Source organism: Molossus molossus, unplaced genomic scaffold (genome assembly GCF_014108415.1).
Source record: "Molossus molossus isolate mMolMol1 unplaced genomic scaffold, mMolMol1.p scaffold_m16_p_12, whole genome shotgun sequence".
NCBI classification, from domain to species: Eukaryota; Metazoa; Chordata; class Mammalia; order Chiroptera; family Molossidae; genus Molossus; species Molossus molossus.
This window is the reverse complement of record NW_023425347.1, coordinates 10,488,976-10,513,225: the sequence shown is the minus strand read 5'-3', so window position 1 is coordinate 10,513,225 and position 24,250 is coordinate 10,488,976. Positions and strand designations below refer to the sequence as shown.

At 38.1% G+C, this 24,250-nt stretch overlaps 1 protein-coding gene across 10 annotated transcripts in view; it reads right to left on the bottom strand.

Annotated features, from left to right (window-relative positions):
* The window catches only part of FARS2 (phenylalanyl-tRNA synthetase 2, mitochondrial), a 540,850-nt gene that overhangs the window by 357,450 nt on the left and 159,150 nt on the right, over nt 1–24,250 (bottom strand). For 9 of the 10 annotated variants that reach the window (XM_036257564.1, XM_036257555.1, XM_036257556.1 and 6 more), the window contains one exon: nt 18,806–18,965. In XM_036257564.1, the coding sequence (XP_036113457.1) occupies nt 18,806–18,881 (76 nt within the window). In that variant the 5' untranslated portion in view covers nt 18,882–18,965. Of the gene's footprint in view, nt 1–18,805; nt 18,966–20,416; nt 20,594–24,250 lie in introns of those variants that run through there. The other variant, XM_036257565.1, reaches the window with a different exon arrangement.

Sequence of the window (24,250 nt, the reverse complement as noted above, 5' to 3'; positions counted from 1 at the left end):
TAGTGAGTAGAAGGGGACAACCTAACAGCAGCCTGGCCTGGGTGTGAGCCACAGTTACAAGCCCTCTGGTCCTCAATCTTCCTCTCCAACCCATTTACAAAGGATGTTACACAGACAAGAATGTAGACAGGAGGCTCATAGTCCACCCCACAAATCTGGTCACAGAGATTTGGGTGAGACGGCATAATTATAGGAACAACAATCAAATCTAGAATCAAATCCCAGCTCTTCCACACTTAGGCAAGTGACTTCAAGCAAGTAATTTAGCCTCTCATTGCCTCTGCTTTATTTAAAGTAAAAATAATACTTACCTCACCAAGTTTTGGTGATAATTCAGTAAAGAAAAGTGTATAAAAACCTAGCACTGTACCCAGCACCTAAAAAATAATCACTGGGTGATTTTTTAATTGAATGTCACTGAAAATCATATCATAATCTAAAATATATCTCACCTTTTTATAAAAATATGAAGGAAAATGCCCTGGCCGGTTTGGCTCAGCGGTTAGAGCGTCGGCCGGGGGACCAGAGAGGCCCAGGTTCGGTTCCCGCTAAGGGCGCGTACCTCGATTGCGGTTTGTCCCCGGCCCCAGGTCGTGTGGGTGATGACCAGTCGATGTGTCTCTCTCACATTGATGTTTCTCTCTCTCTCTCTTCCTGTTTCTCCCCCTCCCACTCTATCTGAAGAGAAAATGCAAAAAAAAAAAAAAGAAATGAAGGAAAATAACCATTTCTAAATTGCATTCCTAAGGTAATCAACATGTGTTGTTAATTAACTGAGCACTGTGCTAGAGGACTTCATATCCTTCTTTGATTTGATCCTGATGTAAGGCTGGCATGAAACACTGCACAGTAATCATCACTGTTCCCATCTTACAGATGAAGGAACTTGGGCTAAAACAGTTTATGTATCTAATCTAAGTGTACACAGTAAAATGCCAAGATCAGAATTCAAAACCAGGCATGTCGGACAACAAAGCCCTATGCTGCCCTCCACTGGGTCAGTGGAAAACTACACTAACACGGTTTCCCCGCAGTGTCCTCACAAGTCCAAGATGGCACCCTCAGTCTCCCTGCTCTTCTCACACATAACAATGGCAGCTATGATTTTTTTAAAACAGAGGGAGAGAGAGAAAAAAAGGCATAATCTAAGTTCAAAGATTTAAGAGAAAGACCTCCACAGGTCAAAAGCAGAACAGAAATACAAAACGGTGGAGCAGGATAAAGCATAGGGTTGCTAGACTCAATGTCCAAAACCAGTAAGAGGAGCCAGTAGGATAATGTACTATTTGTTGGTTTTGGATCTGAGGGAGGTTCAAAGGTTAAAGTCACATACTGGGATGAAATAAGCTCCATGCTGGTAAAGGAAGGATGACAAAAATTGTCACCAAATACAGCCTTGGGCTTTAGCTCTGAAGAACTGTAAGCTTAGAGATCTGCCATAGGTGTTGGACCTGCCCTAAATGAAGGCCGGTCAGCCCACCTGCCAGATCCCTGTAGCAGCCTAGAGAGCTGGGTGAAACCAACTGCAAAACCACATAGGGAAAAATAAGCAAAGCAGGGTAGGACAGGAGGAATAAGAAAAAGAAAAAGAAAAAAAAAAACCAAACAGAGAAAGTGAGAAAAACAAAAAAACAAAAATCTTCTACCAAATATGACCCTGCAAACAGAAATTTCAAAATACATGAATAAATCTAATGCTAAGACAGTCAACAAAATCAACAACTGAACATGAATTCACTCCAGATGACATTAACTTTATAAAACAATCCAAGATTTTAAAATAAGTATGTTTCAGATACCCTAAGAGATACTTGAAAGCACAACTCACTAATTAAAAAAAAAAACAAAAAAAAACAAGTAAGGCAACCCTTCAGTAAAACAGATCCACACAATGGATCTTTGGGATTTCATCCATCCCCTCATCAAATTCTGCTTTGAGAAGAAAAACACCAGCTACTAGTTTCAAAGAATTCCTGTACAAACATTGGGCAGTATCAGAAAAGAAGCCAAAGATAGTGATGAGAGAGGTATAAGAAAAGAAAGAAGTTAGAAGAGGAAAGTGAGAGATGTAATGAAAAAATAGGAGGAAAAAGTATGTAAAAAAAGAAGGGTAGTCAAAAGTGTCAAATGAAAGAGACTTCCAAGATGAAATAACAAATCAGTTTTACTCTTCCACATGAAAAACAAAATTTTAAATTTAAATTTAAACATTTTAAAAAATCAGACAAAATATATGCCTCAATGCCACAGAAGATACTATACATTAGCTAACCAAGGACACTGATCCCTGAGATGTGAGAACCTAACACTGCCCCAGGAAGAAGGAGAACACAAGGGCCAGGAGTCTTCCCTAGTTGAGGAGACAGAGCTGGGAGTCGAGACAGGTGAGAGTGGCCAGGTTCACAGCACAGAGAGAAGAAGAGAGGAGAGCTGCAGAGAGAGAGAACTCTGAAGATCTGCAGAAGATACCCTTGAGGTATTCAACTGAATTATGTCAGTGCATGTGTGATGAAGAACTATCCCAAACCAGGGAACACACCATACAAAAGGATCAGAGGGAATAATGCTCACAAGGACCAAGAATAGTGCCAATTCCCAACAGCCTACTGGAAAACCTCATGATTCATGGGTTATCACAGTTACTGAAGGGTTTTACATTCGTCGTGAGAAAAACTAACCCCAGACTGAAAAACTACACTGGTCCTACCTAATGAGGCTTTTAAAAAACATCCAAAAGGATAAAAGTATATCTAAACAATCCCAGAACAAAGCACATGAATATTACTATTAGGAATACAAAAATATCCAATACACTACGAGGTAAAATTAACAATGTCTGGCATCCTATAGAAAATAATCAGGCATGCAAAGAAGAAAAAAACAGACAGAAAAATAAATAGCAATTCACCAAGAAATGATACAGATGATAGAGCTAGTAGAAAAATACATTAAAATATGTATAATAATGGTGCTTAATATATTTAAAAAGCTAAAGGACAGATTGAAAATGTTAAGTAGAGATATAAAAGATATAAAAAAAAAACCCTAATTGAAACAAATGAATGATATGAAAAAGGAAGGAACACTTGGAACACTGGATGGAATTAGCAGATTAGAATTTACAGAAAGAAACACTGTGAACTAGAAGATATAGCAATGAAAACTATCCAAAATGAAACACAAAAGAATAAGAAAAAGTAACCGAAAAAAAGTGAACAGAGACCATTCTGTGGAAAAGTTCCAAGTGGCCAAACATACATGCAATTGGAGTCCCCAAGGGAGGGGAGTGACAGAGAAAATATCTGAAAAAATAATTTACCAAAATTTTGCAAATTTGATAAAATATATAAACCCATGGATCCAAGAAATTCAACAAAACCCAGGTACAAGAAATCTGATGAAAACTACACCCACAAAAGTCATAATCAAATTGCGTAAAAACCATGACATGGAAAAAAATTTCAAAAACAGTCAAAGAGAAATGGTACATTATGTACTGAAGAACAAAGACAAATGCAAGGGTGACAGCAGATTTCTCACAGGAATAATACAAGTGAGAAGAGAGAGAGACAATATATTTTAAAAACTGAAAGAAAAAACTGTCAGTATGGACTTGTTTACCCAGTAAAAATATCGCAAAAATAAACACAAGATAAATACTTTTTTTCAGATATGCCAAAGCTGAAAGAATTCACTAACAGACTTGTATTATAAAAATAGTAATGATAGTCCTTCAAGCAGTAAAAAGCACTATCAGTTGAAAACCTAGACAAAGAGCTGGAAATAATTATCTGGGTAAATACAAGATTTTTTTTCTTAGTATGTCTCCTTAAAAGCTAATCAAGCCCTGGCCGGTTTGGCTCAGCGGTTAGAGCGTCGGCCTGCGGTACAGAGAGACCCGGGTTCGGTTCCCGCTAAGGGCACGTGCCTCGGTTGCAGTTTGTCCCCGGCCCTGGTTGGTCGTGCAGGTGGCAGCCACTCGATGTGTTCCTTCACATCGATGTTTCTCTCTCTCTCTCTTCCTCTCTCTCCCTCCCGCTCTGTCTGAACAAAAAATGGAAAAATGTCCTCGGGTGAGGAAAAAAAAAAAAAAAAAAAGCTAATCAACTGTTTAAAAAATAACCACAAAGTACTTAGGATTTGATACCATATATAGAAATAAAATATATGACAATACTTAGCACAAAGGCCAGAAAGAAAAAAGTGAAAGTATACTGTTGGAAGGTTCTTATACTATACATGAATGGTGTTATCACCTGAAGATAGATTACGACAACTTAAAGATGTATACTATAAAGTATAAAGCAATTGCTACAATAACACCAAAGAAAGTTATAACTAATAAGCTAAACAAAGGAGATAAAACTAAATAGTAAAAAATCTATAATGAATCCAAAAAAAGCAAAGTTAAGAAGAACAAATGTAACAAATAGCAACATGGTCATTTCAACCGAACCATACCAATAATCACATAAATGCAAATAATCAAATAAAAACCTTGGAAAAAGACAGTTGAAAAACTTTAATTGATTTCAAGACTTATTAGAAAGCCATTGTAAGAAAGACAGTGCAGTAGTATATCAAGATAGACAAGTAACAGATGAATGGAACAGAATAGAGTCCAAAAATAGAGTGAAACATATATGGTCAACTGATTTTAGACAAAGGTACAAAGACAATTAAGTGGAAAAAAGAGTAGTTATTTCAAGAAGTGGTGCTAGATCAACTGGGTATCTACATGCAAAAAAAAAAAAACAAAAACAAAAAACAAAACTTCAATCCATACCTCATACTAAATATAAAATTTTTCAAAATAATCACAAACCTAAATATAAAACTGAAAACTATAACACTTCTAGAAGACAGCAGTAAAAAAAATCACCTTTAATTAGGAAAGATTTCTCAGAAACCACATCAAAAACATTATCTACGACAGAAAATTTGTTTAATTATATTTCATCAAAATTAAGAACTTCTAACCTTTGAGAGATCTTGTTAAGAGAATGAAAAGATAAGGCACAGACTGGGAGAAAATATTTTCAAATCATATATCTGATAAAAAGATATATCTAGAATATATATAAAGAAGTTTCAAAAATCGCCCTGGCTGGTTTGGCTCAGCGGTTAGAGCGTCGGTCTGCGGTCCCGAGAGACCCGGGTTCGGTTCCCGCTAAGGGCATGTACCTCGGTTGCAGTTTGTCCCCGGCTCTGCTTGGGTCGTGCGGGTGGCGGCCACTCGATGTGTCCCTTTCACATCGATGTTTCTCTCTCTCTCTCTCTCTCCCTCCCACTCTATCTGAATAAAGAATGTCCTCGGATGAGGATTTAAAAAAAAAGAAGTTTCAAAAATCAATAATAGGAACACTGATTTTGTAAATGGGCAAAAGATTTTGGGCACTTCACCAAAAAGTACTTATATGGATCGTAAATAAGCACATAATGCTCAGCATCATTAGTTACTAAGAAAATGTAAGTTAAAATCATGGTCAGATACCACTACACTACTATTAGAATGGCTAAAATTAAAATGACCAACCATACCATGTTGGCAAAGATGACAAGCAACTTCTACTCTCACACACAGCTAGTAGGAATGCAAAATGGTTTAATCTCAAAAAAATTATGCTGAGTGAAAAAAAAATTAAAAAGGTAGGCAAACGAAGAAAATATACTATAGGATTCCAGTTACATATATCTAGAAAACAGAAACAAATTTATAGTGACAGAAAGTAGATCACTGATTTATTAGTTTGGTAGGAAGATATAACAAAGGGCACAAGAAATCTTTTGAGGGTGATCGATATGTTCATTATCTTCACTGTGGTGATTTTATATGTGTATAAATATCAAAACTTAAATCGTATACTTTAAAATGTTTAGGTTATTGGAAGCCAACTCTAGTACAATACAGCTTTTTTAATTCTCTTTTTTTAAATCCTCACCAGAAGATATTCTTCCATTTTCTTTTTCAGACAGAGTGGAAGGGAGAGAGAGAGACAGAAACATTGATATGAGAGGGACACATCAATTGGTTGCCTCCCATACAACCCATACCAGGGCCAGGAACCGAACCACAACCTAGGTACGTGTCCTTGACCGGAAATGAACCCTTGACTCTTTGGTCTGCAGGCCGACACACTAAACGCTGAGCCAAACCAGCCAAGGCAAGCCTCGTTTGTTTTTAAACAAATGGGAAGTGACATGACTTGCTCATGGCAACATATCTGGTCAACAGCAGAGGATCACAATCCATTTCTCCTTCAGAATAGTTCATCTAAACTATGCTATGAGCCCGGCCGGTGTGGCTCAGTGGTTGAGTGTCGACCCATGCACCAAGAGGTCACTCGTTCGATTCCCAGTCAGGGCAGAGGCTCAGGCTGTGGACCCGATCCCCAGTGGGGGACATGCAGGAGGCAGCCATTCAAAGTTCTCTCTCATCGATGATGTTTCTATCACTCTCTCTCCCCCTTCCTCTCTCTCTAAAATCAATAAAGAAAAAATTTTTACATAAACTATGCTATGAGGCAAATGCTTTATAAAAGGAAATTCTGATTTTTAGTAAAGGAACTATGCCAAAGAAGGGCTGTAAACCCTGAATGATATAGAGTAAAATTAGAATGCAGGAACCCTGAACCCCTGCCTTAGATTCTCTGAAAGAGTTGATCTACCAAATATGGAACAAAATGCAGGAGAAACTACTTAGAAATGTTAAAAATGACAGTAGATTCCACAAGCATAAAAATAGTCTAAAGGTTATTTTATTTCTAATTCTAAAGTGATAACCTCTCTTGTAACAGCCTTAGGATGCTGGTGCAATTGAAATGTGAGCAGAAAATAATAAACTGCTTTGTAGAGGGAAAAAAAAACAAAAAAAAACTGAACCAGCTGTAATAACAACAAACTGCCACAAGGAAATAGTGTGTTCTAATTTTTAATTTTGCTTTTCAAGAACAAAGGAATACAACACTAATAATTTTAAAAAGTGAAAAGCTTAGACAAATTTATAAAAGCAAATATAAAGAGAGTTTCTGGATAATTCTGAGGACTGCCAAGGCAGTTCCTATTCATTAACTAATTAAAGAAAGATTAAATTTGAAGTTTTAAAATGATCTTTAGTACCCAAAATGTAATTGAACATGGTGTAGCAAATAGGACTTTACTGCAAGCTAGTGATAAGGAGTCAGAGAAAGGGGAGTCTGAAGGCAATACCTAGGAAGAGGCCCGATTTTTTTTTAACACCATGGCTTTTGTAGGCTTCACAGTCTCAGAAATATTACTAAAATAATTTCTTTCCATCCTTTCAAAAGAGCCAACGTCTGACATGGGCTCAGAAGTTGGACGGCCGGGCTAAACCGTCTGAGACACTTCCCAGCTGTGTGACCTTCACCTGCCACTTTGTTTCTGTGTGTCTAGGTTCCCTCATCTAAAAAGTAGAGATTATAATAATACCTACAGCATAGATACAGGTCAAAACAAACCAAAAAAATCCTTGTAAGAGTGTTTAACTCAGTGCTTCGCACTGTTAATTATTACTCCCATTATTGTCATCATCATTATTATTGCTATTATTAATCTAAATGACATAGCGAGTATTTGTACCTAGACAGGTTTACCAAGACATTTTTCAAAAACTAGCACTCCTCCTAACCACCCCCTGAAAAAAACTGAAATGCCTTAAGCAAGAACAGGGCACTCCTCTTCCGAGTGCAGAAGACACGTCCCAAGAGTCTTGAGGGAGTTTTTAACCTTCAATGTGAACACCATGAGAGCACACAGCACCTATTTTCTGTAAAGTATACCCCTTACCCTCATAGATCATAACCTGGACTTCAGTTTGGGTCACCTTCCCATCCTGCCTCGAGAAGCATTTCAGTGGGTGTTACAAACATGCAGACACGCCCAGGACAAGCTCGTGCACCCACTTCTGACAACTGCTCCCTCAGCAATACACTCAGCAAAGATGCAGGGGCTACTGTGTCTTTAAGGATTTTCAGGATGTTTGGCTACTGTGTATACAGGGTAAAAAAATGACTTCATGGCTGGAAAGATAGGACAAAAATAAAAGGCTTTGTTCAGAAGTAGACATTAGTGCACATGAACAACACATATATCCCAGCAGGTGAATTTTTTGCTTTAATACCATTCCACAACAAAGGAAGTTTGAAGATTTATAAAAGAGCAACTCTGATCTGTAATAAAATCTGATACCTGAAAGTCTAGGCCAGTAGTATCTTAAAAATAAAGCAAACATTTTTGCCTGAAGCATAGAAGCTACAACTTCATTGTCGTTTCAAGTTAAGATTGTTAACTCTTGGCCATGGGCATGATGGGTATCACAGCCATAAAAATCATATATTGTAGAAATGGTTTGTCTAAGAAAAACTGCTATCTGGAAACTTTCACCTCAATGCATGATTTTGAAAGCTATTCGAATATAAATATTAAAAATAATAACAACAAAGAAAAGTCCAGGACCATATTCAGAGAAATGTATAGCCTCAAAGCCCCTAGTAATGTTTTTATAATCTCCACAGTGTCTAGCACATTATATACTTTTAAACATATTTGCTGGTGCCATAGTCGGATATAAAGCTACACCGCATTGCCCTAGACCAGTGGTTCTCAACCTTCCTGATGCTGTGACCCTTTAATACTGTTCCTCATGTTGTGGTGACCCCCAACCATGAAATTATTTTTGTTGCTACTTTATAACTGTAATCTTGCTACAGTTATGAATCGCCATCAGAAATATGTGTTTTCCGATGGTCTTAGGCAACCCCTGTGAAAAGGTTGCTCGACCCCCAAAGGGGTTGCAACCTACAGGTTGAGAACCACTGCCCTAGACGAAATGAAGACAAGTCAGCCATAACTACTGCTCCCTGACTGTTTACTACTCCTTCATACGTTCCTGCTTTCACTGCCTGGTCACAATTTCCCTTCCCTTCCTTATTCCTTCATTTGTTGCGTATTTACACATTTATTCAATATTTTCATTTTACAGGCACCTTAGAAAGTTAGAAAACAGAGCCCTAAAGTATTAAATAACCTGTTAAAGATTTCAGAGTGAATGCGTGAATGAGAACTTTAATTTTCCAATTCCACACTACTGTTCCTCAGTGGTCATGAGATTTCTGTTAACCATTTTCCTTCCTTTCTCCTCTTCCTTTCTTCGTTCCATAAGGCTCTGTGGCTTTATGCTTGTTCTCAATGACTGGTGTCAGCTCTGATGTTCCTCAACCAAGATCCTTTCCTGGAGCACATGCCGAACACTGGAGGAGGCACCTCTCCTACGTTCTCCCATAACACACTGCTTCCCTGGGAGAGCATTTAAGACTCATGTCTCCTTGAAGCTTATCCAATACTGTGATGCCTGCAATGTGGTAGCAATCCAGTGGAGCTTCCTGCTCAGAAAATAAAAGCCCACCCCCAAAAAGAGCTCAGATGACCACAGAAAGGCACCTTCTCCAGGATGCAGCATGAGCTCCAGGAAAGGGTCCTGGTGAGAGGACCTCTGAGCTGACACTAGAGGATAAATCAGAATTAGCCAGGTGAAGGAGTGGTGCTAAAGGGGGGGGGGGGGGGGGGGGGTGATGAAAAATAACAAAGAAGTAGGAGAGACAGAAACACTAATCATTAGAGAAGCAGGCTACCTATCTATTGGAACCACTCAGTTATCTAACTATGAGGCAATTTCTAAACCTCACAAACAGCAAATCATTTGATGACAGAAATGTATATAGCAAGACATAAATAAGGAGAGCCTAACAAGTCTGTCCGTAGCTTGACAATGGAAAAATTCAAACAAGCAGGAATCCCTCTACAAAGCTACTAGAGATGGAACACTTTCTCCCTAAAATACTAGGAATCCCTTCTACCAAAACCTGCTTCAAAAATGGCCTGAACAAGAAAATCCGTCTCCCTGCATTCTAGTGTTAACTAGATTATATTACTTCTAAAAGTATCATAATTCTTTTCTTTTATCATGACAGTAAAGAGAAACTGGCTACAGTAGAATTTTCCCATCAGTAATCTCTATCTGAAACCTATTTCACCATTACATTGTACCATTTGAATATGAAATATTTTAAATCAAGAGACAGAAACAGAAAATAGAAAATATCCATGCACCCACTATTCAGTTTTATCAATCATAACATTTTTTTATATTTAACTTATCTTTTTTATTTTAATAAAATGCTATGAACACACTTGAAGCCTGGTTTGTATCTCTCTCCTAATGCCATTCTCCCTCTCCTAGAAAAAGACACTAGCATGAAGCTGATATACTTTTAATATATATATATGTATATAAAATATATAAGACTTAGTGGTGTCTCAAATATTACATGAACTACACATGTGACAGTATGAGTCTAGATATTCTAACAAACCTTGCTAAAACAGGGCATCAAAAACTTAGTAAATTATAATAGAATACTTTTAAATACACATGGGAGTTCACAGTAAGTAGGGGAACCTGGAGGTGTGAAGAAACGGGGGTGAATCAAGAGTAAGAGAGTACTCAGATGGGGATGGTAGCTGAGACTCCTGCACAGGGACCAGGACTTTGTACTACATCTATTTTTTTTATTTATTTTTTGGTCAATATTTACAAGTGTTAGATTTTTAAAAATATTTGTACATATGGAAATGCAAAGGATAGCTAATTGTGGTTTCCATTTACTGTCCCCTAATTACTAAGAAGGGTGAGCATCTTTTCAGGTATTCACTAGTCCTCCAGCTACATCGCTTGTCATGCCCATGTTCACCCATTTCTCTCTCCAGGTGATTTTCGCTTGTTCATTTGGAGTTCTTTAAATATGCTGAGTGCTTATTTGATATACCACTACACTCCCATTAAAATGGCTAAAATATAAATAACTGTGTCAAGTGTTGTTGAAGAAGTAGAGTCACTGGAACCTTCATACACAACTAGAAGGAATGTAAAATTGCACAACCACTTCAGAAAATAGTTAAGCAGCTCAGAGAGTTAAAATACGCCTACCATATGATCTAGCACTTCTACTGCTATGTATTGACTGAAGAGAAATTAAAGCCTAAGTCCACACAAAGAAGCTTTAGTTGTAATAGCAAAAGACTAGAAATAATCCAAATGTCTATCAATGAGTGAATAAACAAACTGGAATAGAATGCTTAGCAATAAAAAGGAGTGAGCTACTGATATACACTGCAACATGGATGGACCTCCAAATAATTCTGCTAAGTGAAATAAGCCAGGCCAAAAAACATGTACACATTATAGAATTCCGTTTATATAAATCTAAAAGGTACAAACGAATCAATTGTGACAGAGTAGTTTTCTGGCTGCCTGGGTGAGGAAATGTAGGGAGGGGCAAGGAGAGATCACCAAAGAACAGAAGGAACCTTTGGGTGTGATGGACATGTTTATTATCTTGATTCTACTAGTGGTTGCACAGGTGTATACCTATGTAAAACTAATGAAATTGTGTAAATATGTTCAATTTATTATATGTCAAGTTAGCAGACGGTAAACTTTAAATATGTATAGTTTATTTTTTGTCAGTTATACCTCATAAAGCTGTTCTTTTAAAAAGATCAGAGGAATAAGAGCTTGTTTAGCTTCCGTCTTCCAAACATTTAAAAATTTTAGGTTATGGTTAAGAAAAATCTTCCTTGCCGGTGCGGCTCACTGGTTGAGCATTGACCCATGAACCAAGGGGTTGCCGGTTTGATTCCCAGTCAGGGCACATGCCCAGGTTGTGGACCCGATCCTCAGTGGGGGGCATGCAGGAGGTGGCCAATCAGTGTTCTCTCTCATCAATATTTCTCTCTCTCTCTCTCTCTAAAAATAGTAAAGAAAAAATATTTTTAAAAAAGAAAAATCTCCTTTTTCTTTAATAGCTTTGTAAAAACAAAAACAAAAAAATGTCATCTCAAGGAAGTTAGAAATAATTGGAAGGGGGTGTATTACAAACAAAAATTTTCTAAGAGAGGAACTGAAAAATGGCGGCGGAGTGAACGGAGCTACACAGACCGTCTCCCAGAACCAAACTGGAATTACAACTATAACACAGACAAATCGACGGGAAAACCAACAGAAAAGCAGCTAGGAGGACCATACAACGAGGGACACTGACTCCATCCCGGTAGGCTTGCGAAGGCGCGAGACGGGGGCTGGGAGCCCACGGTCGGCAGCTCGGCAGCGGCCTCAGCTGGGAGCAGCGCCCTCGGGTCACACTCCCAGGCGGCCCCACAGCGCAGCCGGGACAGAGGCTGAAACAGCCACAGCCACTCACCTTGGGCTCCGGCAGAGGGACGGCGGACTGGACTGGAGCTGCGTCGGGACACTCGGGGTTTGGAGGGCTCTCAGAGCTTTGGTTGAGTTGCTGCCACCCAGGACGGCGGCCACATTGCTTCTTCCCAGGGCTCTGAGGAGAGGCAGAAGCCCCTCCCTCGGAGATCCAACCCCACCCTGTGGGCCACTGAAGTGCTAATTGAGGCTCACTAACGACCAGCATCTGCCCCACCCTCGGGAAAGCCCCTTGGCTGAGCACCAGAGGGAGTTTTTCAATCAACTGACAACCCAAAACTCATCAATTAACCTAGACTGCTAGCCTCCAGGCAAAAAGCTAGAGGATAACAGTACGTTTCCTGGGCTGGCAACGTTAACTAGGAAAGTAAGACTTGACAGTGGTGTTCAACGTGAGGGAGGCTCTCTCATCTAAACACAGGAGAGGGAGCCACAAACAGCAGAACACCAACACCCACAGGGAGAACTTGACAGGCTCCAAAGCCCACAGTGATAGCCAAAATGCTGAAACACAGAAACAGAAGCCAAATGAGAGAGCAAGAGACCTCCACCGAAGATGAGATCAATGTGCAGCAGTTAGGCATGTTAACAGAGCTAGAATTCAGAGCCATGATCTTGAGGAAGCTGAACAGCATGAGTAAGGACATAGAGACACTGAAAATAAGCCAATTGGAAATTAAAAACCAACAAGAAGAGATAAAAAATGACATATCCGAAATGAAAAACACATTGGAAGGTTTAAAAAGCAGAGTAGGGGAAGCTGAGGACCGGATCAGTGAATTAGAAGACAGGGTAGAAAAAATCAACCAATCAGAAAAACAAAAGGAAAAAACTATTAAAAAACAGGAAGACAGCTTAAGAGAACTATGGGACAACTGGAAACGTAATAATATTCGCATCATAGGAGTCCCCGAAGAAGAAGAAAATGAGCAAGGGATAGAGAATATATTCAAAAAAATAGTGAGAGAAAACTTCCCCAACGTGGTGAAGGAAGAAGGCATTCAAGTTCAAGAAGCACAGAGAGTCCCAAGTAAGAAGAACCCAAACAGGCCCACACCAAGACACATAGTAATTAAAATGCCACAAATTAAAGACAAAGACAGAATCCTAAAAGCAGCAAGAGATAAGCAACAGGTTACCTACAAAGGGAACCCCATAAGGCTCTCAGCTGACTTCTCACAAGAAACACTACAGGCCAGAAGAGAATGGCATGAAGTAATCAAAGTCATTAAAAACAAGAATCTGAATCCAAGACTACTCTACCCAGCAAGGCTATCATTCAAAATAGAAGATCAAATAAAGAGCTTCCCAGACAAAAAAAGGCTAAGGGAATACATTAGCACCAAAGCAGCACTGCAAGAAATGTTAAAAGGACTGCTGTAATTACCAGGAGAAATGGGAAGAAAAATAGAACCACACTAAACAAAAATGGCAATAAATAAGTACATATCAATAATCACCTTAAACGTAAATGGATTGAATGCTCCCATAAAGAGACACAGAGTAGCTGATTGGATAAGAAAGCATGACTCATCTATATGTTGTTTGCAAGAGACCCACCTCTCAACAAAAGACTCACATAGGTTGAAAGTGAAGAGATGGAAAAAAATTTTCCAAGCAAATGGAAAGCAAAAAAAAGCTGGGGTAGCAATTCTCATATCGGATAAAATAGATTTCAAAATGAAGACCATAACTAGAGACAAAGATGGCTACTACATAATATTGAAAGGATCTATCCAACAGGAAGATATAACCTTGATAAACATATATGCACCCAATATAGAAGCACCAAAATATATTAAAATTCTTCTGGAGGACTTCCAAGGAGAAATCGACAACAATACAATCATAGCAGGGGACTTCAACACCCCGTTGACAGCACTGGATAGATCCTCTAGGCAAAAAATTAGCAGGGAAACAGAGACTCTAAATGAAGCACTAGACCAAATGGACTTAATAGATATCTACAGAGAATTACACCCCAAAACTACAGAATACACATTCTTCTAAAGTGCACATGGGACATTCTCAAAGACAGACCACATGATAGGACACAAACTAAATCTCTACAAGTTCAAGAATATTGAAATCATATCAAGCATCTTCTCAGATCACAATGGCATGAAACTAGAAATCAATTGCAACAAGAACATGCCAAGACATTTCAACACATGGAGGCTAAATAGCATGTTATTAAACAATGAATGGGTCACCGAGGAGATCAAGGAAGAAATTAAAAACTTCCTGGAAACCAATGAAAATGAACACACAACAACACAAAATCTATGGGATGCAGCGAAAGCAGTTCTGAGAGGGAAGTTCATAGCACTACAGGCCTACCTCAAAAAACAAGAAAAATTTCTAATTGACTGTCTAACCTCACAACTTAAAGAATTAGAAAGCAAACAAAAAGAAAACCCCAGAGCAAGTAGAAGGAAGGAAATAGTAAAGATCAAAGCAGAAATAAATGACATAGAGACCAAAAAAACAATTCAAAGGATCAATGAAACAAAGAGCTGGTTTTTCGAAAAGATAAACAAGATTGATGGACCCTTAGCTAGACTCACCAAGAAACAAAGAGAGAAAACCCAAATACACAAAATCAGAAATGAGAGAGGAGAAGTAACAACCAACACCACGGAAATACAAAAGATCGTTAACAACTACTACGAACAACTATATGGCAACAAATTCGACAATCTAAGCGAAATGGACAAATTTCTAGAAACACACAGTCTCCCAAAACTATTCCCGGAAGAGATAGAAAACTTGAACAGACCAATAACAACTAAGGAAATTGAAGAGGTAATCAAGACTCTCCCAGCAAACAAAAGCCCAGGCCCAGATGGTTTCACAGGGGAGTTTTACCAAACATTCAAAAAAGAACTAACACCCATTCTCCTCAAACTATTTCAAAAAATTCAAGAAGAAGGAAGACTTCCAAACACGTTCTATGAGGCCAGCATAATTCTAATTCCAAAACCAGAAAAAGACACTACGAAGAAAGAAAACTACAGGCCAATATCCCTGATGAACATAGACGCCAAAATCCTAAACAAAATATTAGCAAATCGGATCCAGAAATACATCAAAAAAATTATTCACCATGACCAAGTGGGATTCATTCCAGGGATGCAAGGCTGGTACAATATTCGCAAATCAATAAACGTGATACATCACATAAACAAGATGAAGAATAAAAACCACATGATCATATCAATAGATGCTGAAAAAGCATTCGACAAAATCCAGCATCCATTTCTGATAAAAACGCTCAGCAATGTAGGAATAGAGGGATCATATCTCGACATAATAAAGGCCATATATGAAAGACCTACAGCCAACATCATACTCAATGGACAGACACTAAAAACATTTCCATTAAGAACAGGAACAAGACAGGGATGTCCACTTTCGCCACTCTTATTTAACATTGTACTGGAAGTCTTAGCCCAGCAATCAGACATGAAGAAAAAATAAAAGGGCTCCAAATTGGAAAGGAGGAAGTGAAACTGTCATTATTTGCAGATGACATGATATCATACATAGAAAACCCTAAAGACTCCATCAAAAATCTATTAGACTTAATAAATGAATTTGGAAAAGTAGCAGGATACAAAATTAACGTCAAGAAATCGACGGCATTCTTGTACACCAATGATGAACTCACAGAAAGAGAAACTGAAAAAACAATCCCATTTACCATCGCTCCAAAAAAATTACGATACCTAGGAATAAACTTAACCAAAGAAGTAAAGCACCTATTTGCAGAAAACTACAGGTCATTGAAAAAAGAAATAGAGGAAGATATAAAAAAGTGGAAGCACATACCCTGTTCATGGATTGGAAGAATTAACATAATTAAAATGTCCATACTACCCAAAGCAATCTATAGATTCAATGCAATCCCCATCAAAATACCAACGACATATTTCATAGAACTAGAACAAATACTTCAAAAGTTCATATGGAACCAAAAAAGACCCCGAATAGCCACAGCAATCTTGAAAAAGAAGAACAAAGTAGGTGGGATCACAATACCAGATATCAGGTTATACTACAAAGCGACTGTAACCAAAACAGCCTGGTACTGGCACAAGAACAAGCATATAGACCAGTGGAACAGAACTGAAAACCCAGAAATGGACCCAAGGCAATACGCTCAATTAATATTTGACAAAGGTGGCAAGAGCATACAGTGGAGTAAAGACAGCCTCTTTAATAAATGGTGTTGGGAAAATTGGACAGCTACATGCAAAAAAATGAAACTAGACCATCAACTTACACCATACACAAGAATAAACTCAAAATGGATAAAAGACTTAAATGTGACCCGTGAATCCATAAAAATTCTAGAGGAAAATGTAGGCAACAAAATTTCGGACATCATACGGAGCAGAATTTTCACTGATACATCACCTAAGGCAACAGAAATAAAGGAGAAAATGAACACATGGGACTACATCAAACTAAAAAGCTTCTGCACAGCAAAAGAAACAATCATCAAAATGGAAAGGCAACCCACTGTATGGGAGAACATCATTGCCAATGATGTATCAGATAAGGGGTTAATTTCCAATATATATAGAGTGCTCATACAACTCCACAAAAGGAAGACAAAGAACCCAATTAAAAAATGGGCAGAGGAGCTGAATAGACACCTCTCCAAACAGGACATACAAATGGCCAAGAGACATATGAAGAAATGCTCAACATCAATAATCATCAGAGAGATGCAAATTAAAAGAACAATGAGGTATCACCTCACACCTGTCAGAATGGCCGCCATCAACAAATCATCAAACAACAATGTTGGCGAGGGTGTGGAGAAAAGGGGACTCTAATACACTGCTGGTGGGAATGCAGACTGGTACAGCCGCTATGGAAAACAATATGGTGCTACCTCAAAAAATTAAAAATTGAACTTCTATTTGACCCAGTGATCCCACTGCTGGGAATATACCCTAAGAAGCCTGAAACACCAATCAGGAAGAATATATGTACCCCCATGTTCATAGCAGCACTATTTACAATAGCTAAGATCTAGAAACAGCCTAAGTGTCCACCAGTTGACGAATGGATAAAAAAGCTGTGGTACATATACACAATGGAGTACTATGCAGCAGTAAGAAAGAAAGATCTCTTATCCTTTGAGACGACATGGAGGGACCTGGAAAGTATTATCCTAAGTGAAAGAAACCAAGCAGAAAAAGACAAATACCTCATGATCTCACTTATATACGGAATATAATGAACATAATAGTCTGAGGAATACAGTAGACCCAGAAACATGGAAGTAGGGCACAGACTGACATCCCTCAGAAGAGGGGATGGGGGTGGGGGGGTGGGAAGAGATAAACCACAGAACTTATATGCATGTATGCATGACCAATGGACATGGACAACTAAGCTGGGGACAGGGTGGAGGGGGGGTGGGGTGGGGGGTGCCAATGGGGTAAAAAGATAAAATATCTGTAACAAAAAAATAAATAAAAATTCATAAAAAATAAAAATAAAAAAAAATTTTCTAAGAGAAATAATCTAGGACAAGTGACTAAAGTGACAGTCCAACTCTTAAACATATTGTTCTTCCTTCATGAAATTCACTATTAATATTTTTGCTGTTGACAGTAGTAATCAATATATACATATGTAAACTTTTGCACTGGGCTCACTCACATGGTTAAGAATCTTGCCCCACATGGATGGACCGAGAACGTAGTATGCTAAGTGAAATAAGGCAGTCAGAGAAAGACAAATACCAATGATGTCCACTGTACGTGAAATCTAAAGAACAGAATAAACAAATAAAACTGAAACTGATTCACAGACACAAAGACCAGACTGATGGTAGCCAGAGGGAAGGGGTGTTGAGAGATTGGGTGAAAAAGGTGAAGGAAATAAGAAGTACAAATTGTAGTCACAAAACAGTCACAAGAATGTAGAGTATAGCAGAGGGAATGTAGTCAATAATATTGTAATAACTACGTATGGTGTCAGTGGGTACTAGACTTAAGGAGGTGATTCCTTCATAAGTAATATAGAAGTCTAACCCACTATGCTATGCACCTGAAACTAATATAATATTGAATGTTAACTATAATTGAAAAAATTGTTTAATAAATAAATAAATAAATAAAATTAGAAAAGGAAAAAAAAGAAGCTATTGCCCCATCACTCAAGTTTGACCTAATGACAATATAGTTATCCAAGAACATTAATCAGTCTGTACACTTTCTCACCATTGATGAATCACCTGATGTTAGTCCATTATCATTCTTCTCACAGGATATCATCATTTTTTCTTTCTCTAGCTAATTCTATTTTCATATCCCCCTTCTCCTCACATGGAATAAGCCAAGAAATCCATTAAGTTCTACCTCACTGTGGACCTGAACCATTAAGCCACAACTTAGACAAAAAAAATCTAGACACTGCTACCATTAATGAATTCAGGATGATGGTAATTACTGACTATTTAAGCCCCAAAGACAAAGGCATTTGAGTACTTACCATCGCCAAAAAGATGTGTCATAAGCCTTGTAAGTGTTTGCTTAAGGTCAAATTCTACGAGCTTCACGGCCTCCATGGTATGTGTCTCTTGTTTATGGGCAGACCGAGAACTCTGTTCAAAGAGCTGCAGGCTTTCTCCATCCTTTACACCAGCAAATAACTGTAAACCAAGAGGAATAATACAAGTAAATAAAAATAGCATCCTGGCCAGTCTATATAAAAAAAGATAATATGAAAATAAAATCTATTGTCTTTCAGCCAATGAACACACTGAAATTAATTCATTTAGTATAGACTTTGAACAAAAGCGCTAAGTGTTTAGGGAATTAAAAGACACTCTTCTGTCTGGCAGGTGTGGCTCATTGGTTGAACATCGACCCATGCACCAAGAGGTTGCCGGTTCAATTCTTGGTCAAAGCACATGCCCAGATTGTGGGCCAAATCCCCAGTGGGGGGCATGCAGGAGGCAGTCAATGGATATTCTCTCTCATCGATGTTTCTATCTCTCTCTCCCTCTCCCTCTCCCTTTCTCTCTCTTTCTCTGAAATCAATAAAGAAAAAAAAAATTTTTTAAGACACTGTTCTGATCTTCACTGATCTCTTATTTTACTTTTGTGTTAACATACAGTTATTTCCTTACAAAAGACACTATCCTCAATGCTAGTGGAAATACCAGTGAATCAGGCTTTAAGACTCTAAAATTATATTCCTGACTATCCCACAGTATCCTTAGAGTGTGTCCTGAGACTAGATAGAAAGCAGTCTAGCAATTAAATCCTGTAAAATCCATGAAGGCATGAGTTACGCTAGACTTTGCTAACCCTCTATCTCCATAGTCCAGGACCAGGCCCAAAGCATATTTCTGCCATTTACTATCCAGGTCAATTCCAGCAAGTGACATGGTGGCTAAGTCTCTGGTAATGCTTTTAAAGTAGGAATATCACTAAATTAAAACACTTTATAATAATTAAATAAAATAATGCATGAAAAGCATAGGGTATCTGGCACACTGCAATAGCTAAATAAATATTCCTCAGTATCATCACAATCATAATTATGAATCACAGCTATTATTCATAAGCTGCTTTACCACTAAAATAGTGTCCCCATCTTTAACCACAAAGCATCTTTATCTGCTAGGAGACTGACTCAAGAAGGAGAAATGAGTAAATGAATCTACTATTCTTTCCACCTAATGTTTCATAAAATATTTTAAATAAAATAATAAATTGACTGTTATTTCTAGTAATATTGGGCTGGATAATTAGAATAAAACCTCCTAATAAATCTGCTAAAAACTTACAAAAATTCTTAAAAGCACTGAAGAAGTAACACCACAGAGAAAAAGCACAAAGCCAAAAAAAAAAAAAAAAAAGCCCAGCGCAACACCAGAGAGAAATACTGAGATAAGGTGCCTATGCAATGTATCAAGTGACAAACTGAATTATTGGTTGTGACAGCTACCAAAGCAAGTGAGGCCAAAGTAAAAGTCCACAGTGTCTGACCAAGTTGGGTGTCAGATAAGCAGCCCTAAAGGACTTATCCTCATGAAAAGGGTGAATAGAAAGTAAATTAGTTCTTATATAGACTTGTGGTCAGGTGTCACATTACCTCAGAGAACCTCAGGCTGTGAAGATGAACTAAGGCAATTACAGAGTAGTTGTTGGGCTAAGTGTCCAGCAAAATCAAGCATATCATAATTCTGGAAGTCTACTTTTGCACTACAGGCTTCAACTATTCATTATGGCCAATTCAGGTTTAGTAGATCAACAGAAGCACTGGCATGTCCTTGTAAGTACAGAAAACATACCAAAAATATTAGAAGAGGATGAGGTTGCTTGAAGGAACAAATCCAAAATATACCAACATTTCCCAAAGAGCAGCACACAATGTATTAAGAAGATTTAGGGAAGCATAGTAAAAAATACTTTATTTTAACAATTCTGTATTAATTTAATTGTGTACTAAAATAATATCTCATATCAAATACACAATTAACAGATAATATAGCTTAAATAAATGCTAAGTAAAAGAACTCAGTCACGTTAAGATTATTTGAACAGAACTATTAAGATCTAATAGAACATGCAACACATAGGTATTTCTGAAAAATACCTGTAACATACACTGAAGACCAATGTTTAGAAAACCATGAAAGAAGGAAAAGGAGTAATTTATTAGGCCATCTGCACAATACAACACAGAAGAATAAGACCATGAAAACAAGTAATTATGCCTGGCCAGTGTGGCTGAGTGGTTGAGCGTCGACCCATGCACCCAGAGGATGCTGGTTCAATTCCCGGTCAGGGCACATGCCTATGTTGTGGGCCCGATCCCCAGTGAGGGGCATGCAGGAGGTAGCCAATTGATGTTCTCTCTCATCGATGTTTCTCTCTCTCTTTCTCCTTCTACCTTCCTCTCTAAACTCAATAAAGAAAAAACCATTTAACAACAACCAAAAAACAAAAACAAGTAACTGTGTCTAGAGGAAATATAAATTAGAACTGGAAGGGACTTTAGAAATCAAGTAAGCCAACCTCAAACAAGAAAGTGAAATCCAGAGAGGTGAAATCCATCCAGAGAGGCTAAGATCACTTATCCATTTAGACACTAAGCTGGAACTAAAACACATCCCATCTTTGATTCCAGTGACATTTAAGTGGCTGCCTCTCACTTAGCTTTATATTTAAGAGACATCTACTGTTGGTGAAATCAAATTAGATATCCATTCTTTGGATACAACAGGCTGTGTCTTTTGTTTTTCCATTAGGATTTCTTCTATTTCTCTGCCATTTCTCAAGTATCTTTACACAAACCCAAATGACCCAGAACACAAATTCCACCCCTACTGCAACTGTTTACAGAAGCCAGGGCAAGTAGTTCACAAATGTGAAAAACTAGGTGCAAGAAATTAATTCTAATCAGGCTTAAAAATAAAAGTGTATTGCAAAAGCTAATCAAATTTAAAATTTAGAACGGCAAAGGAATTTTTCAAAAAATCCCAGATTTCATTTTATTTTTTTAATCCTCACTTGAAGATATTTTTCCATTTATCATCAGACAGAGTGGGAGGGAGGGAGGGGGGGGAGAGAGAGAGAGAGAGAGAGAGAGAGAGAGAGAGAGAGAAGTATTGATGTGAGGCAGACACATACAACTAGTTGCCTCCCGCATGACCCGACCAGGGCCGGGGACGAACTACAACTAAGGCCAGGGACAAACCACAAACAAGGTACGTACCTTGACTAGAATTGAACCCAAGATTCATTCATCCCCCGGCCAATACTCTAACAGCTGAGCCAAACTGGCCAGGGCAACAGCCCAGATTTTAAACAAACATTTAAAAAGTAAATGGTCAGAAGAATAATATACAGCTATGTAAAATCCTATGAGTGGCCAAGTATAAATGGGGCTTGGATAATAGTAAAATTTAAAGGAGTTACTTGGGACTTACCAAAGTTATTGTTCTATTTGGCCATTTTAAAATATCCATTGGCCAATGGTTTAACCTGCTTTACATATGAATGCTAAATACTTACCCACCCTGTGTCTCTCTGATTTCCTGTGACAGATAAAATGACCCTATAACAAACTTTGCTGCTGCTCCTGCTGCTTACACAACCATGGCTAACAGTTATTGATCATTTACTATATTTGCTACTTTATTGGGTGCTTCTCTTGCTTACTACATGCATTTAATCCTCACAACAATTATTTCACCATTTCTTAAATAAGAAACCTGGGGTTTAGAGAAGTTAGATAACTTGACACCATTGCACAGTAAGTTGTAGAGCCTGAACTCATCCTGGAACCTGACTCACAACTGCATCTTCAAGGCTCCACAGTTATTTCCAGGGCAGCATAGATTACCATCTCTTTGGCTTCAATGTAGAAAGCATTAACAGTCAGAGGGATGGGATTAAGAATGAACATAAACAGGAAGAGAGGCCCTGCAGCAGTTTCACACACTAAGACTGCTTGGGCACCCTATATAATACAGTGCCAGTTTATCCTAATTAAATTATTATTGCACAAGGTAAATAAACACTTCAAACAATGATAATTAAGGTTTGCTTTTCAAATGTGTTAACATGTGCAACTGAATCAACGTGAACAGTCCTTTGAGGAGGATTCTTTGAAACCAAATGTGAGCTACAACAATGTTCTGCATCATTAACAGGAAGACATGGTATGGCAGAGGCTGCATCCAGTCTAGGGAGGCTGATATTTCTGTGGTGCTTATTATGACGCCAGCAATTGATACAGGTTATCTCAGTCCTTCCCTCCTTAACTAGAGGAAAGAAGAGAACCGAAGGAAAGCAGTAGAAGAAATGTGAAAAAGAAATGCTTCAAAGTTGAACAAATAAATATTCTCCATACAGGTGAGAAAGCAGAAGAAACATTGCTCAAACCCAAAAGTGGTTCAGAAGAAACCCTCCAGAGGGAAAAGAAAGGGGTTTCTAATATTGCTGTTCATTTTATAAAGCTCTAAAAGGTGACATAGCATAGAAAATAATCAAGATAAAACCTTAATTGAAGTAGACTCTGTGGTGGCTGGGGGCTCAGAAAAGGCAAGGTCCTTCAAGGGTACCCAACAGGAATATTTCAAGCATGTGGAATGTACAGGAACACAAGTTCATTGCATTTTAACTTAGTCTTTGCTGATGAAATAATTCCACCTTCCAATCTGAGATATCTGGGCCTGGGCAACAGGTTTGAGGGCTAGCCCAATTTCACAGTGAGAAAAAAAAAAAAAAATCAGCTTTCTGAATAACCTAAACAAAGGAAGTGCTGGAACAAGAAATTGTGGTGGCAGTGTCAAGACAACATTTAGAAAGGTATATCAGAAATAGATAAAAAGTTTGCAAATTACAAAGCATTTCTGCATTATAACATCAAAACAAATATGATAAAGTCACTTCAACAGCATTTGAAATTGTAACCAGTCCATAAGCCAATCAGCTATACTATATCACCAATTCCGTTAATTTTAGGGTCATAAGTCAATATTTGCCTGTGGTAACAGAGCAAAAGTCTAAAGTGAAGGGAGCAGCCCTCAACAGCACATTGCTCTAAACAGTAGCCAATGCAAGTACAAGTAGTATGAGTATTGAAGAGGCAATCAAAGATAGTGTTAATGGGAAAATGCTGCTAGGTAATACAACCAAACACAATAGTTTAAATAGACAGGTTAAGTACAAGAAAGAAATGAGGTCATAACTGAATTCAGACAGTGCAAACCAGCATTTTAATAAAGAAGAAGAGGGGAGTGGAAGGACCAGGAGCAGGGGAAAGAAAGAAGAGGAAGAGGGGGGAAGAGGGGGGAGGAGGGGAAGGAGGAGAATGGGGAAGACGAAGAGGAGCTTTAAAATCTCAATAATAGTACCCACATGACATTTTGGTGTTGATGTGCTTTGTCTTAGAATGAAGCTATGCCTACAGTCATAA